This window comes from Grampus griseus, assembly GCF_964374135.1.
Source record: "Grampus griseus genome assembly, chromosome: 18".
In the NCBI taxonomy this organism is placed as follows: Eukaryota; Metazoa; Chordata; class Mammalia; order Artiodactyla; family Delphinidae; genus Grampus; species Grampus griseus.
In genome coordinates this window covers 71,534,988-71,551,281 of record NC_139012.1, presented here as the reverse complement: position 1 = coordinate 71,551,281, position 16,294 = coordinate 71,534,988, and the positions used below count along the sequence as shown (strand labels likewise).

The following is a 16,294-nucleotide window of genomic DNA, read 5'->3' as shown; positions in this document are numbered from 1 at the left end:
TTGGGAGTTGGGATTGACAGGTACATACTGCTATATTTAAAATAGATAACCAACAAGGACCTACGGTACAGCACAGGGAACTCTGCTCAATGCTCTGTAATAACCTACATGGGAAAAGAATTTGAAAAAGAATACATACATGAATATGTATAACTGAATCACCCTGCTGTACACCTGAAACTAACACAACATTGTTAATCAACTATACTCCAATATAAAATAAAAATTGAAAAAAAAATAGTTTGTAGATCTAAATGTGAAAGCTGAAAAACTGAAGTTTCTAGAAAATAAAACAGAAGGCTATTTTAATCCCTGGGGTTAGGGAAAGATTTATTAAATAGGATGCAAAAATTACTAACCATAAGGGGAGACTAATTAATAACTTCTGTTCGCCAAAAGACACAATTATGAGTGTAAACAGGCTAGCTGTAGAGTAAAAAAAGATATTTGCAACATAAAGCCAACAGACTTCTTATCTAGAATATATAAAGGACCTCTACAAATAAATAAGGTAAAGACACTCATAGAAAAATGAGCAAGAGACTTAAGCAATTTACAAAAGAGGTTATCCAGTATGTGCAATGTAAGACATGTATAGAAATATTCAAAGCAGTATTATGAAGTCAAAAGCTGGAAACAACCCAGATGTTCATCAGTAGTAGAATGAATAAATTGTGGAGCAATCATAAATTAGAATACTATACAACAATGAAAACGAATAAATGTTGATGACTTTTAAACATAAGTTGAGTGAAAGAAAGACACAAAATTATATACTCTATAATTCTATTTACACAGAGTTCACAACAGCTCAAACTAACCAGTGGTGGTAGAAATCCAGATAGTGGTTACTTTTGAGGAAGAGAGGCTAGTGATGAAGAGAATACACAGAGCAGGCTTCAGTGGTGCTGGTGATCTGGTTTCTTCTGGTATTCACACTAGTGTGTTTAGTTAACATAACTCACCATTTACTTGTGAATTATACTATCTACATTTTATAAAGTTTCTAAAGCACAATAAAAACTTGCTGACTTTCTTTCAAGTTGAACTAAGTTTTTAATGAGATGTTATTTTTAAGTCCTTTGCAATGGTATCACCAGCTTTTATCTGCTTCTAAGTACTTAAGCCCATGGGGAACTAGGTTGATGATATTTGACCATCCAGTTAGAATATAGCTCCCCAACTATACTCCAATAAAAATTAATTTTAAAAAATGGTAATTTTGGTACACAATAAAGATTTTTAGTTTAAAAAAAAAGCAAAAGAAAGGAAAAGAATATAGCTCCCATCTGGGCCCATACCCTATAATATAAGAACAAACAAGGCATAATCTTTCCTTCTCCACCTTGTTGCTACTGGCAGGAGAATGGACAACTTCAGGAAGAGGCAGGAAAATGTTACTTTCTGAGGGGAATATAGCCTCCAGACACCAGGCTTGCCCTGGACAAATGGGACCATCCAGTATTTAACAGTAGCTTCAAGAATCATCAGTTAATGATCCTATTAATTCTATCTATGATAATCTTTTCATATGAAAGTCTCCGATCAAAAAGAGCTTATTGATATTGTATTTCTTTTTAAAAGATTGCCAGCTAAGCTGTACACCGTATATTTAGTAATTAAGCCTCATAAACATATTCCCTCTGATCTTTTTCCTTAAAAGACTTGGCATTCATGAAGGCTCTCCTTTCATATATTTAAATTTTTTAAACCAAATACATGTATTTTTCAAAAATATTTTAAATACAAAAAAGAAACATTGCCAATGAAGTCTTTATCACCTTTTCAGAGTTAAAAATCGAGAATGAGTGGAGCCTATATGACAGACTTACACTGAGTCAAATTTAGTTTATACATTTCAGTTTTCAGTTGCAACATTGCATCCTCTTAAAGAGGAATTCCTGGAATAAAAACTAATCAAGATAAATGTTTAGTGTTTGCTTTCCTTTTACACAATTGATATTCGCTAAGCTTGATTTTGTGTCTTTCCCTTGAATAATCTTTCATTAAGCGTGAATGGTTGCTTTCCTCCATGTGTTCAGGTTCATCAACTTGGCTGTGAAGTTGTTGTCTTGCTATTGGAACTAAATCCTGACCAAATAAATCTTTTCAATTGGGCAATTGACCGATGCTACACTGGTTCCTACCAACTCGCATCCGGCTGCTTCAAAGCCATAGCAACTGTGTGTGGAAGCAGGTACGAATTCTTTAAGTGGAAGGTACTGGGCACCGGCAAGTGCAATTAAGGTTACTCTTCATCGTATGAATAATTGAGAGCTGACTGTTTTTGCAGATATTTGAACAGAGTAAATTCTAAGGAAATACAAAATGGCCTCTCTTTCCCCAGCAGATAGCCTATTCCCTCTAAGTTTACAGCTACGTTGTTTTTTCATTCTACTGGGAGAATGGTTTGTAGTTATAGACTGGAAATTTTTTTTAATTGCCTGGAAATTTATAATGAAGTATTAGAGCAGGATTTGAAAATGGTAAAGATACCTTAAAGGAATTTCTAGAAATGTTTGTGAAAGGTATGAACTGTAAGCACTTCAGCCATTTTGAGACCAAACTAAACTCGGGAAGCAACCTAAAAATGTTAAATTTCTCTTGCCCAAACCTTGAGAAAAGAAAAAAAGAAAGGAAAATGTGTCTCCTGGGATTCCATGGATTGTACTTTTAAAACCAGTGCCCTAGCTATGTAAATTAGTCACTCAGTGGAGTATTTCAGTTCTATGATTTATTGAAAGAAGTTGTTTCATAACTAAGACGAAAGGGTTAATGAAGCCTCCCCATATTGCAAAAGCTACTCCCAAGGAAGAGCTTATCATGTGTTAGAAATCCAGAGAAGGCAGCTCAAGTTTATTTTATTTTATTTTTTTAACATCTTCATTGGAGTATAATTGCTGTACAATGGTGTGTTAGTTTCTGCTTTATAACAAAGTGAATCAGCTGTACATAAACATATATCCCCATATCTCCTCTCTCTTGTGTCTCCCTCTCACCCTCCCTATCCCACCCCTCTAGGTGGTCACAAAGCACCGAGCTGATCTCCCTGTGCTATGCGGCTGCTTCCCACTAGCTATCTATTTTACGTTTGGTAGTGTATATATGTCCATGCCACTCTCTCACTTCGTCCCAGCTTACCCTTCCCACTCCCCGTGTCCTCAAGTCCATTCTCTACATCTGTGTCTTTATCCCTGTCTTGCCCCTAGGTTCTTCAGAACCTTTTTTTTTTTTTTTTAGATTCCATATATATGTGTTAGCATACGGTATTTGTTTTTCTCTTTTTGACTTACTTCACTCTGTATGATAGACTCTACGTCCATCCACCTCACTACAAATAACTCAGTTTCGTTTCTTTTTATGACCGAGTAATATTCCATTGTATATATGTGCAACATCTTCTTTATCCATTCATCTGTCGATGGACACTTAGGTTGCTTCCATGTCCTGCTATTGTAAGTAGAGCTGCAATGAACATTGTGGTACATGACTCTTTTTGAATTATGGTTTTCTCTGGATATATGCCCAGTAGTGGGATTGCTGGGTCGTATGGTAGTTCTGTTTTCAGATTTTTAAGGAACCTTCATACTGTTCTCCACAGTGGCTGTATCAATTTACATTCCCACCAACAGTGCAAGAGGGTTCCCTTTTCTCCACACCCTCTCCAGCATTTATTGTTTGTAGATTTTTTGATGATGGCCATTCTGACTGGTGTGAGGTGATACCTCATTGTGGTTTTGATTTGCATTTCTCTAATGATTAGTGATGTTGAGCATCCTTTCATGTGTTTGTTGGCAATCTGTATGTCTTCTTTGGAGAAATGTCTATTTAGGTCTTCTGCCCATTTTTGGACTGGGTTGTTTTTTTATACTGAGCTGCATGAGCTGCTTGTAAATTCTGGAGATTAATCCTTTGTCAGTTGCTTCGTTTGCAAATATTTTCTCCCATTCTGAGGGTTGTCTTTTCGTCTTGTTTATGGTTTCCTTTGCTGTGCAAAAGCTTTGAAGTTTCATTAGGTCCCATTTGTTTATTTTTGTTTTTATTTCCATTTCTCTAGGAGGTGGGTCAAAAAGGACCTTGCTGTGATTTATGTCATCAAGTTTATTTTTGAAAGGACTGATATAGGCTGTTGATTGTCCCTTTTAATTAAATATTGCATTTTAAATAGCTATCTTGAGCTACAGGGTGACGGGAATAAATGTAAATTAGTTGTAAATTCCAACCTGTTATGGTTCTAAATGAATAAGAACAGTATTTTAGAAGACATCTACTTTCAATCAACCTAAAATGAACATGCTTTTTAAAGAGGCAAGTTTCTCTTTAATATTTTTCTTTCTTTTATAAAGATAGTAGATGACATTTCATGTCTAAAGCTTTCGTTTTCCATAATCTTAGTAGTTAAATTTTTATTATATATATATGTTAACTTCCATAAAAGTCATATCAGATGAACGTAATCTAAACTGTCTGATTTTCCATTGGTTTATTTCTTGATGTTAGCAATACTAAGTAATTTATTTATCCTATTGGATATTACCAAAATAACATTTTTTATAAGAGTCTCTTTCTCTGGAGTGTTGTTTTATTTTCAGGTATTTCAGCATTCTAGAAATAAATTTCTGTTCTTTGATTTTTAAAAATGTATTTAGAATCTATGACTTAGACCATAGATTCATTTGACAAAAATGAGAGTAATAAAAGTTCGCTCTCTTCACTGCCCTTCTCCCAGTGAACTTGGTTTGAACTATCCCAGTCACATTTATTTCATTGCATGGCCCTCTCATAAAATATCACACTGCATTCCTCTGGATAAATCTAGGTATTTTTTTTAGGGAGCACAAATAAATGTTTTATGACTTTAGCAATATAGTCTCAATTCCAATAATATCTCAGTCACAAAAACATTAGGCTATAAAGCCCTCTATGTTTAGAGTAGATTTTTTAAGATAGCATCGTAAAATATTTTGATTTCTTAAACACGTATCGCCTATCAGCTTACTTCACAACACTCATCTGTTCAGAGGGAAGGTCAGAGGGCCAGGCAATGCCATGGCTGCAACCTCCTGCCAAGGCCGTAGCCAACATGTGACCGTAAATGGTGGTCGTTTCTCATCACAGGGCACGTTCAGAATTTCACGTTTCAGCTGTGGCTTAAATTTGCCCTCTTTTCCCGTAAGTTCTCAGTCTGTGTCGTGTGGATAAGCCGCCAGATTTGTTTGCACGGTCCTCGCACTTCAGTTTTCAGTACTTTTTTCAAAAGCAATTCTGGTGTTTTAGACTTTGTTTTTTGCAAGTTTGCTTCTAAAAAACACCTAAATAATTTATGAAATAATCTGTTCCTAAAATATCATACATAAACTGGATCATATTTTAAATTCCTCAAACAAGGTGTCTGTGCAGTAACTCCTGCAACAAGACATACCCTAAAGTGAAGAATTCTTCCTGTAAAGAAAAGAATTACCTCTTCCTTGTCAAATGAGAATGATCATATGCTGTATTTATTTTTGTAGGAATATGACAGTTTATAAGCAGACTCATTTATTTAGGAACCACTTATAACTGACCTTAAAATACCTAAAAGATTTCACATTTTAAAAATGCTCTTGTGGATTAAAATTTTCTACCTTTAGTTTTAGAACTAAAGCAATTTTTACGTAGTGAATATATCAATCCTTATATTCAAGAGCTGTGATAATGGGGAAAATGGTTCTCTGCATTTTTCTTTTTAGTTTATTTCTCCAAATGACTCTGTGTGTGTGTGTGTGTACACGTGCGTGTGTTGTGAACTTGCTGGTCTCCAGTCAAAACTATAACTGTAACTATAACTAGGATCTGACTCTGGTGACGTTGAGAGATTTGGAAGTCAGAGTGGAAAGTGAATAGGACCAGGGGAAGTGAGTATAAAAGTAGAAAGTGATGGTAGAACTAATAATATTAGTTTTGAAGCATTTTTCATAAGGTATGTTTCATATTTGATTAAAGTCTATTAAATGCAGCTCAGTACTATAATTTAGCACAAAAGAAAATAGCTCACCTGTCAGGCAGCATTAGTTCAAATAACTGTTTGGGTTCTGTATGTGTTCTTATTAATTTTCCCCTCAACTCCAAGTTATATCAGTTTGGAAGAGATAGAGAAATTGAGAAAGAGATTAAATGGCTTTCCAAGGTTATAAATCAAGGTAAATAATATGCTCTATATTAAAAGTATAGACCGCTTCCAATCACTAGCTTAACTCAACAGAATTCTCTTAATATTTAATTAAATACTTAAGAATGCCATTGTTTTTACTCTTACTCTGTAACATACTTCTAGAATATAGTTAATAGATGCCTTAGAATTACATGCAAGATCAAAGTTTTAATTTTTAAAGAATTTTGTTGGGTTTATTTTTGGAGGTGGTTTTTGTTGTCATTGTTCTCTGCACGTCTGCCTTGCCTTACCTGTCTATAAATCTTTGCTCATTTAAATCAGGCACTGCAAACTTGAATCCTTAAAAGTAAATGCCCCACATTTCTTAAGGGAATAGCATCCACCTATTGCCCAGGAAGACAAGGGAAGCTTATGATTCATGAATCTCAGTCATACTCCCTAACTGGTGACGTAGAGCCTCATTTGGTTGTGTCACTCAGCTGGAGAATTCCAGGAGAGCACAGAGCTTGGGAATTTGGGCTCTGGAAACGTACTGTCTTGAGTTTGAATTCTACCTCTGCCTCTCATTGAGCTGTGTGCTCTTGAACAAGTTACTACAAATGCTTACTCATTTGTGAAATAGGAGTGATAATAGGGTTAGGGTAAGAATTACATAAAACCAATCTCTTGACCTAAGGTCTAGCACATGGCAAGCACCCTGTAAACGCTATTATTATTCAACAGCTATTGGAGGCAAAGAGCTATGATGTAATCATATCAGCTGGTACAATCTGCTTCTCTTTAGAATAAAATTATTCTGAGCTTCGTCATTTAGTTCTAAGCCAGAGCTAGTGGGTATTTCTCAAATTCTTCAAAATCTCCTCTCTTTCTGATAGAAAAAACAGTTTTATTTCTTGTTTACTTTCTGAACCATATTTACCTTTCATATTTATTTTACCTTTTTTTTTTTTTGCGGTGTGTGGGCCTCTCACTGTTGTGGCCTCTCCCGCCGCGGAGCACAGGCTCCGGACGCGCAGGCCCAGCAGCCATGGCCCACGGGCCCAGCCGCTCCGCGGCATGTGGGATCTTCCCAGACGGGGGCACGAACCTGCGCCCCCCAGATCTGCAGGCGGACTCCCAACCACTGCGCCACCAGGGAAGCCCTACCATTTTATTTTTGTTCTGTATGAGCACAGCTGTCTTTATTTCTTTTACCCTTCCACTGCCTACATTGAATAATTAAATACTGAAAAATGTGACATTTGGTTTCTAAGCCTATTTTAAACATCTAAGTACAGATGTTTCATTTATGCTCTTGTACTCATTTGAGAGCTTTCTAATTTTTTCCTTCTCTGGGTTTCTTTCATTTTCTGTATCTGTGTTATTTCTTTCAATGTTGTTCCCCTTAAACTCTGTAGCTCAGTCTTAAGCAGCTAATTGAATTCCCTAATTACTCAGTCAAGTGCATAGCCCTGCATAAGAGGGAGGCTTCGTCTACCCTTCTACTGCCTTTAAATCCCCAGTGATCCTTAGTAGTTTCCAGTGTTTATTTATATTAAAAACATATGTATTAAATCCCAGTGTCAGAGACAGCAATGTAGGTAAGATGTCTTGCTACTATGGGGCTCAGAAGAAAGTTACCTTTCTATTTTCACAGTCAGAAAGGTCTGTTTCCAGATACTGCAGTTTGTAAGAATTCCAAATTAGCCTGGCCATGAAATGATCTATTGTGAGGTGTCCAAGAGGCTGATAGCACTGTGGATAAGTGTTTGAATTCTTTGGAGTCATACAAATCCAGGATGGAATCTAGACTCCACTACTTCTCCCTAACCTTTGGCAAGTACTTAACTTCTTTAAGCCTCACAAGCTTGTTGTGAAGATTAAATAACAAATCTAGATGAAGGACTTGGTACAATAACTAGCACAAAGTAAGCACATCATAACATAAGTGTCATCCATTGTTTATCATCATCCTCACCACCATTATTTGGGGGCTTTGCCCAGTTTCTCACCTAACACATCAACCTCATGCATTTTTGCTCACTTAAAATTAAAGTTCTAGAAAAGCAATCATTTGGGAGTGCTAATTGGTAAAGCCACTTTGGAGGGCAATATAGCAGTATCTGTCAGAATTTTAATGTGCCCTTTGACCCTGCATGACCTCCTCTAGAAATCTGTTCTAAAGAAATTCTTGCACATGTGGTGTTTGTGGTATTATCATAGTGAAAAAAATGAAAGTAACCTTTAAATGTCCGTCGACACATGTCAAAGTTTGGCTTCCCCAGGAAGCAAGACTCTGAGGTGGAGATTTGAGTCCAGGAAATTTATGAGGGAATGCCCTTGAGATCAACATCTGTGGGGAAGTGAGGGACACAGGACTGGGCAGAGGAAAGAAACCTCAGCCAATCCCACAGGGGTGCTCCTGGGGACTAGGCATGACGTTGGCCTAGGCAATTCCCAGAGGGCTATTCAGCCAAAGGTATCAGACTGCAGCACTGTAGTGGGAGACTGAGTGCCTCAGTCCTGAAGGGGGATCTAGGTGGCACACCACAGCATCCACTACAAGAGTGGTTATTTATGGTACGTCCATACTATGGAACACAGTCCAGCTACTAGAAAGCCTGAGCCTCACTGTCCAGTGAAAAAGCGAATCCCCAAACAATACATGTAGGTAGTATAATTACATTTATGTTTAAAATTCTGTGTAACGGGGGAGAGGTATTTTCATATATAACCTTTCAAAATGGTGTTCTCTCTGCACCATGCTCCCCCTTCCATGGCCTTGCTAACAATTACCATGTCTCTTGGCGCTTCAGGGCTTAGTTTACTTGTTTCCTACTTCAAAAAGCCTCCTCTAACTCCAAGTCTGATGTCGGGATTCTGTTTCATGCTGTGGATAATCCCACCACAGCTCATCATAACTAGACTGTATAGTTTGTCTCCCTAACTAAACCATAAGCCTTCCTTAGGGGAGGGCACCAGCCTTACTAACTTAGTATCATCTGTACTTTGCAGTCGTTTCTGATAGATGTTTGGTGTTTAATAAATTTAGATAGATTGAATGAAAATAGTAAGTCAGTGAGCTGTTGAGAAATTTAGACATATTGTCTTCTTCTTTTCCTCTTGTATTTGGTTTTCATTGAAATCTATTTGCAGTAGATAGACTTTTGTGTTCATTTATCCTGGTGTGACTATATTCAGTTTTAACCCAAAATAGAGCTATTTCCCTTCACCTGCTAATAAACAGCAAAAGAATGAGGGGGGTGGGGGAATGGCCACATGGGCTTGGGAATGTCTTTAGTAAGTGTGACCGAGGTCAGTGTACCATGTAGAATTTTGAGAGGTAATGATTTATCAAGATTACTAGCCAGGCTGTCTCCTAAACTATGCTGTTTATTTTTTTTTTTAGGAACTATCCCTTTGACATAGTGACATTGTTAAACCTCGTTCTATTCAAGGCTTCTGACACCAACAGAGAGATTTATGAACTCTCCATGCAGCTCATGCAGGCACGTATCCTTGACTACGTTGAAATTTCCATCCTCGAGCACAGAAAATAGAAATGGTAGTTGATCTACTGGATTGCTATTTATTGATACGTATTTATTTATTTCTGCATCTCACCGGTGGATATGATGAGTGAGAAAACAATTACCTAATCTTCTGTAAACATAGGAAGCAGCCGATGCTTTACCTTTAATACAATATTAAAATATTCGTTCATTAGTTTTTATTACAAAACTTTATTCAATATAAATACTCCTGAGATAGCAAGCCAATGTCGTTTCATACTGTTTATTACTTTCCCACTACTTCTTTATAGATCCTTGAAGCAAAGCTTTTTGTGTACTCGAAGAAAGTAGCTGAACAAAGACCAGGAAGTATTCTCTATGGAACACATGGCCCGTTGCCGCCCCTGTACAGTGTGTCACTAGCCCTCTTGTCGTGCGAACTGGCCAGGATGTACCCCGAGCTCACTCTCCCTCTCTTCTCAGGTACCATGGGATAGTCAGTCATGACATGTGTGATCATTTCTGCTCTAAGTGTTCTTACTTTTTAAATTCTAGTGTAATTTAGAATCAAAATTATTGATGCTAAATTTGTAGCTCAAAATTACTCTGGGCTAAGTTCGGTTACGTATAAAAGTAAATTCTAGAATGTCTTTAAAACAGTGTATTTATCTAAAACAGTGTAGGTATAAATAAACATAGGGCAAATGTGAAGATGCTTAGATGAATCATAATACTTTACATACCCTGTGTATGTAAAATTTCCCAGAGAAATTAAATATGGGTGGAATAACTTCTAATACAGATAATTGCCGTAAGTTGTTTCCTGGTGGTGGTGATGGTGGTATTTTGTAGCTTGAATGCTACATGTATCCGTTGTTGAGAGTTTGAATCGGGGCACACCTTTACGAGTAATCTTTGTGAATCATGTTTTGGAAAATCCATTTATCTGAAACAGACTTAGTCACATCCTTGCATTGTGCCTGAAACAGTGGAAGGACTCAAGGAAAACCTTTTTGATAAATTAATTTTCTTCTTGGAAAACTAAAATTTATTCTTATTCACTTCAACCAAGATCTGAGTGCCACCCGTATGCCAGGCACTGTGATTGGATCCTAGGAGTACGGAGGTGAATTAAACAGCCTCTCCCATCAAAGTTTCATTGTCTAGTAATAAATCTGTGCAATCCTATGATTATGATACAATTTTTAAAAAGCACATTCTCTGTATGAGATGGAAGATCGGGGAGTAATCAGTTACTGGGCCAGGAGTATCAGAAAAGACTTCCCAGAGAAGTTGATGTCTGAGCTGCAATTTGAAAGAAGAGTAGACATTTGCAAGCAGATGAATAGTTGACATTGCAGTTGGCAAGCAGACGGCATTACAGGCCAAGGAAATATCATACGCATTGGCTTAGAGGCATAAAATACAATAATGCATTTGAGAGATTATGTAGTCGTCAGTTTGGCTAATACAACATGCAGGGAAGGGGGAACGTTTGAGATGGTCACAGACAGGCAGAGAGGCAGAAGTCAATCTTGGAAGGCCTTGTATTGTACCCTAAGGAGTTTGTAGGCCAGTGACCACATACGTGCTCCTTGAAACCCCTCAGAAGCCTGTGAACAGGAAGGGCATCCAAGCGAGCTGCTTGGATTTTGAAAGCCACTCATCAGTTTCAAGCAAGAAGAGAGGGGACGAGATCAGAGTGCATTTTAGAAAGACTGACTGCAGTGTGGTGAATGGATTAGAGAACACCCAATCTAGAGAGAAGAGACCAGTTGAGAAATGATGACAGTAGTCCAAGGAGGAAATGAAGCGGACCTGAACTCGGACAGCCCAGTGAGAGCAGAGGGGAGAGACCAGAGTCAAGAGCTACTGGGCGGAGTGCACAGAAGGGAGTGCCTAGTGCCATATCTGGGAAATGGGTGGTGATAACCCCACCTGGAGAGCCGACTGGGGGAGAAGAGGTCAGGCCAAGGCAGAGATCATGAGCTCTGTTTGGGCTATTGAGTGTAGGCGTCTGTTGGACATCCTGAGTATAGACAGGCCAGGGTCAAGGGAAGGCCAGCGGTAGTGACTCACGGAAGACCAGAGGGGTCAGAACCATGGGAATGAATGAGGTCCCGAATGGAGAGCGTACAGAGTGAAAGAAAGAACCTGGACCCCCAACTTCTAAGGACCAGGCCAAGGAAGGGCGAGGGAGCAGAGAGGGAAGGGAGGCATGTTTATAGAAGGAGAGCACCTAGAAGGTGTGTTTTATGGAGACCTAGAGAAGACAGGACTTAGGGAGACGGAGTGGAGCAGTCCACATTCCTATAGATCCCAGGAGATAAGGTCTAAAGATTACCCTATGGATTGCACAGTTCATTGGTAACTGTCGGTAGTTTCCATGGAGAAGTAGCGGCAGAAGCCAGATCTCAGGGGCTTGGCTAAAAAGAAGCAGAAAAAGAGAGGATGAGGCTGTAGTAGGACGCAGAGTCAGAGGATGAGCGAGACTCGAGCCTGTTTCCTGGCTGAGAGGGAGAAGCCCGTGAAGAGGGAGAGACTGACAGCTGGGGAGAGAGAAGATAAACAGTCCAGCAAATTTAATAAGAAAAGAAGCTCATGTAATGAGTTGCAAGTTCAAGCTAAATTTTCTGTCAAGAACTGACCTTTTGGCTATTTTGATTTATGAGGAATAAGTTGTTAAAAATAACATGGAAAAATGAGGTTTTAATAGATTCCTCGCTTTTGTTTATACTGCCTTTACCATCAAAAACCCTGTGGTGAGATTTTTACTGCCTGTAATTTCAGATGACTTAATTCCTTGTACGTAGCCAGGCCAGTTGTTCAGGTCTCTCCCAAAAGCCAGCAAATGTATACAGGATCCCACTGACATTGTCTCACCGTTTATTTAATTTGTTTCTAAAGAGGTGAATGAGAGGTTGTTCGTGTGCCATGGCATTTTTTTTCTCTTTTCCCTTTAAAACATCTCTAAACATCCAGGCCCTGATCTAGGTGCCTGGGATACCACAGACAGACATCCCCACCCCCTTGGACCTTATGTCTGACAGACAAGATAAAATAAACATAAATAAGCAAATTATTTATAAATTTTATAGATATAAAGCTATAAACACAAATTTATTTTACATAAATGAGTAATATGATAGAAGGTGCTTATTGCTACGTAGATTTTTATACTGCTGTTGAAAGACAACAGGTATTCTTAAAGCAGTTGTCCGTCTGATTGGAAAGGTTTATTTCTCTCCAAAGTCCCAATAAATTTTTTGTGTCATAAAAATCCATGGTATCAGTCATCACATTCATGTAAGTTTAGAAATTAAGTAAATTTTGAAATTTTGACCTGTGTGAAATATAACAGCATAACATGTCTGATTATTGTGCACAGAATTAAGTATATTCTTATTCTTCAAAATAAAAAATTGTCATTTTAATTTCAGGAAAAGGGCCAAATCAATTAAAGCTACTGTTTCAGGGACGCGGTGGATTATCTCGGTATAATTCCTGGCATCCATGTTGTTCTGTTGTGTAGCAGGCATGAGCTCTCCAAATGAGATTACACACCTCACTGGAATAGCAAATGCATCAGGCCAAGCTTTCTAATTTCCCTTAGGATAAAACAGTTTCTTCCATAAATATTAGAAGTAGGAGATGACTTAGAACTTGCAGCATATACATAAAGCTGTGCTTTTATTTCTATAGAAAGCTTATTCAGATTGTAAAATTAAATGCTGCTGGCAGTGAAACAATGTAAAAATGCTATCAGAGGAAGTAATGGTGAGATGACCGGGCTGGTCATATAGTTTTACCCTTTTGACTCCTTGTTTCATAAAACAAAGCGTGGCATTGAAAGCACACTTGCCACGTAGCTGTCAGTTCTCAAGTAGACACCACGGACATGAGTCCACACGCTGGGTTTGTTCTTCCTGGAAGTTTGCATTTCACTTTGTAACAGCTAATGCTTCATGCAAGGCACTTTGTAAAATATAGGCATAGTTGAGAGGTAAGTCATTGTTATAATAATCGTAACTGCTGTTTATTAAGAGCCTACTGGATGACAGGCACTGTGCTGAGTATATTATACACATTGTGATGGTATCTTTTAATCCTCACAATTGCCCAAGGCAGGACCTGATGGGCCCCATTTTACAGATGAGGAAATTGAGGAACAGAGAGGTTAAAGAACTATCCCAGAGTCTCATGCAGCTAATAGGTTGAGGAAATGGGATCTGGTCACATGTCCTTCTGATTCCAAGTCCCCTGTTTTGTCCACCCTAACGTACCTCTTCCACTAGCAGTCGATCTGAATCCAGGAGGTCTTCCATCCCATCCCACCAAGCCTGTGCTCTCCCCGCTGTGCTCTCACTTTCCTCCACGGAGCACCTGCTGAGAAGTGAGGGTCTTGAGGACAAGCCTTGGGGAGCTGCTGTATATGAAAATGCTTTGTAAACGGAGGGCTCTGTTGGATCTGTCAGTTGCTGTTCATCTTCCGGTTTAGTTTGATGAGATGACATGGCTCTCGGTCACTGCCCTTCCCTTTATAGAGGTCAGCCAGCGGTTTCCCACGACGCACCCGAACGGGCGTCAGATCATGCTCACCTACCTGCTGCCCTGGCTGCACAACATCGAGCTGGTGGACAGCAGGCTGCTCCTCCCAGGCTCGAGTCCCAGCAGCCCAGAGGACGACGTCAAGGACCGGGAAGGAGAGGGGACGGCTTCTCACGGGCTGAAAGGCAATGGCTGGGGCTCCCCGGAAGCTACGTCCCTGGTGCTGAATAACCTCATGTACATGACAGCCAAGGTAAACTCCGAGGAACCATGCCTCCATCCTGTGCTCCCACATCCCAGGAAACCCGGGATTATACCTGGGGGAAGTGTCATCTACCATTAAAAGTCACAAAAATAGGGTGGGGTTGGTGGTGACAGTTTCATAACAGTGTGAACGTGCTTCATTGCCAGTGAACTGTACACGTAAAAATGGTTAAGATGGGAAACTTTATGTTTATTTTACCACAGTTTTAATCGTGATCCTAATCATCATCATCCTAACATTTGAAAAATCATGTGAATAAATATTGTGCATTATAAATTCCTAAAAAGTGGCATCTTTCTGATGAATGGCCATTTCCCCCCTTCTTATGATTTGGAGATGACCGTGACCCTTAAAATGACTTTTAATCGGACATTCTGCGTCCTCACGTTTTTTCTGTGTGTCTCCCGAGCCGGTTTTTATTTTGTTGGTTACAGTACGGAGATGAAGTTCCTGGCCCAGAAATGGAAAATGCCTGGAATGCTTTAGCCAACAACGAGAAATGGAGCAACAACCTGAGGATCACCTTGCAGTTCCTGATCAGCCTGTGTGGGGTTAGCAGCGACACGCTTCTCCTGCCCTATGTGAGTGCCCCTCTGACGTTCAGTGGTCATTATTCTGCCGGTGGTTCCATCAGCGGTTTGCAAGTCGGAATGTGCTCTTTGGTCCAAGTAGAATAGAGATGTCCGATTTCATCAGTCACGCTAATCTCCTGTGAGCTTTCTAGACATTACGTGAAAGTTCCCTTCCGCCCCTCTAGATGCAGACTAGTGTCCTAGTGACACCTCTGTCATCCCCTTTCTAAGACTTTGGACACGGAAACCTATGAATTTAGGCGTAGACGTATTTCTAACAATTACCTAAATCTGTCTTCTAGAAACATTAGACCCACCCATTATGTAAGAGAAACTAGGTGACACATTATATTTTTACTAATAAAGTGTTTCATGTTTACATCCTGATGCTCTTAAAACAATAAAAAGGGAGAATATCCCAGTTGGTCTCTTCAAAGGCAGGTGGTAAGAGAGAGAAAGAAGCAAAGAGAAATCCTGCTGAGATTCCCACCACTTAGTGTTTGTATTTAAAGGTGAGGTGATCAACAAAACCACTACATGTTTAAAACCCTGACTCAGGGGCTTCCCTGGTGGCGCAGTGGTTGGGAGTCCGCCTGCCGATGCAGGGGACGCGGGTTCGTGCCCCGGTCCGGGAAGATCCCACATTCCGTGGAGTGGCTGGTTCCGTGAGCCATGGCCGCTGAGCCTGCGCATCCGGAGCCTATGCTCAGCAACGGGAGAGGCCACAACAGTAAGCGGCCCGCGTACCGCAAAAAAAAAACAAAAAAAAACCCTGACTCAGTTGGCATCTGTGTGCTGGCTGCTTTTCTGAGAGATTTTGTGCCTACCTGCTGTTCCGGGCCACATCAGCCGCATTACAGCAGCTTACGTGCCGCAGGTTTGGGGGCTATGGTGATGCAGAGCTTTACTCCAGGGTTATTTTTTCAACTTAAAGCTATGCAAACAGCTCAGACTCGTTTGTTTCTTGGGTAGCAGGAGACTGAGTTTTGGGGGTTTTTTTTTTAACAGAAACAGCTAGCAGTTTTTCCCCCATGGTTCTGTATAAATAAAATACTTTCTCAAGGTAAGACCTTACGTGGCAAGTTTTTAGTTTAGATAGAATTGTGTTTAGCCCACAAGTTATCCCCAGAGTAACTCTTGTAAACTCAGCCATTAGGGAAGGTAAGACCTTTAACCACACACTCCTATCAGCTGTGCATGTGAAAGGAGGTGAGTTTTAACCCAGACACTTGACTCCTCCTGCGAGGGGAGGAGGCTCCATCAGGGT

At 39.6% G+C, this 16,294-nt stretch overlaps 1 protein-coding gene across 2 annotated transcripts in view; it reads left to right on the top strand.

Annotated features, from left to right (window-relative positions):
- The window catches only part of FRY (FRY microtubule binding protein), a gene marked incomplete at its 5' end in the record, with an annotated part of 329,102 nt that overhangs the window by 234,722 nt on the left and 78,086 nt on the right, over positions 1-16,294 (top strand). For both annotated transcript variants that reach the window (XM_082675865.1, XM_082675864.1), the window contains 5 exons: positions 2,043-2,197; positions 9,540-9,639; positions 9,954-10,125; positions 14,187-14,443; positions 14,890-15,036. In XM_082675865.1, the coding sequence (XP_082531991.1) occupies positions 2,043-2,197; positions 9,540-9,639; positions 9,954-10,125; positions 14,187-14,443; positions 14,890-15,036 (831 nt within the window). The remainder of the gene's footprint in view (positions 1-2,042; positions 2,198-9,539; positions 9,640-9,953; positions 10,126-14,186; positions 14,444-14,889; positions 15,037-16,294) is intronic.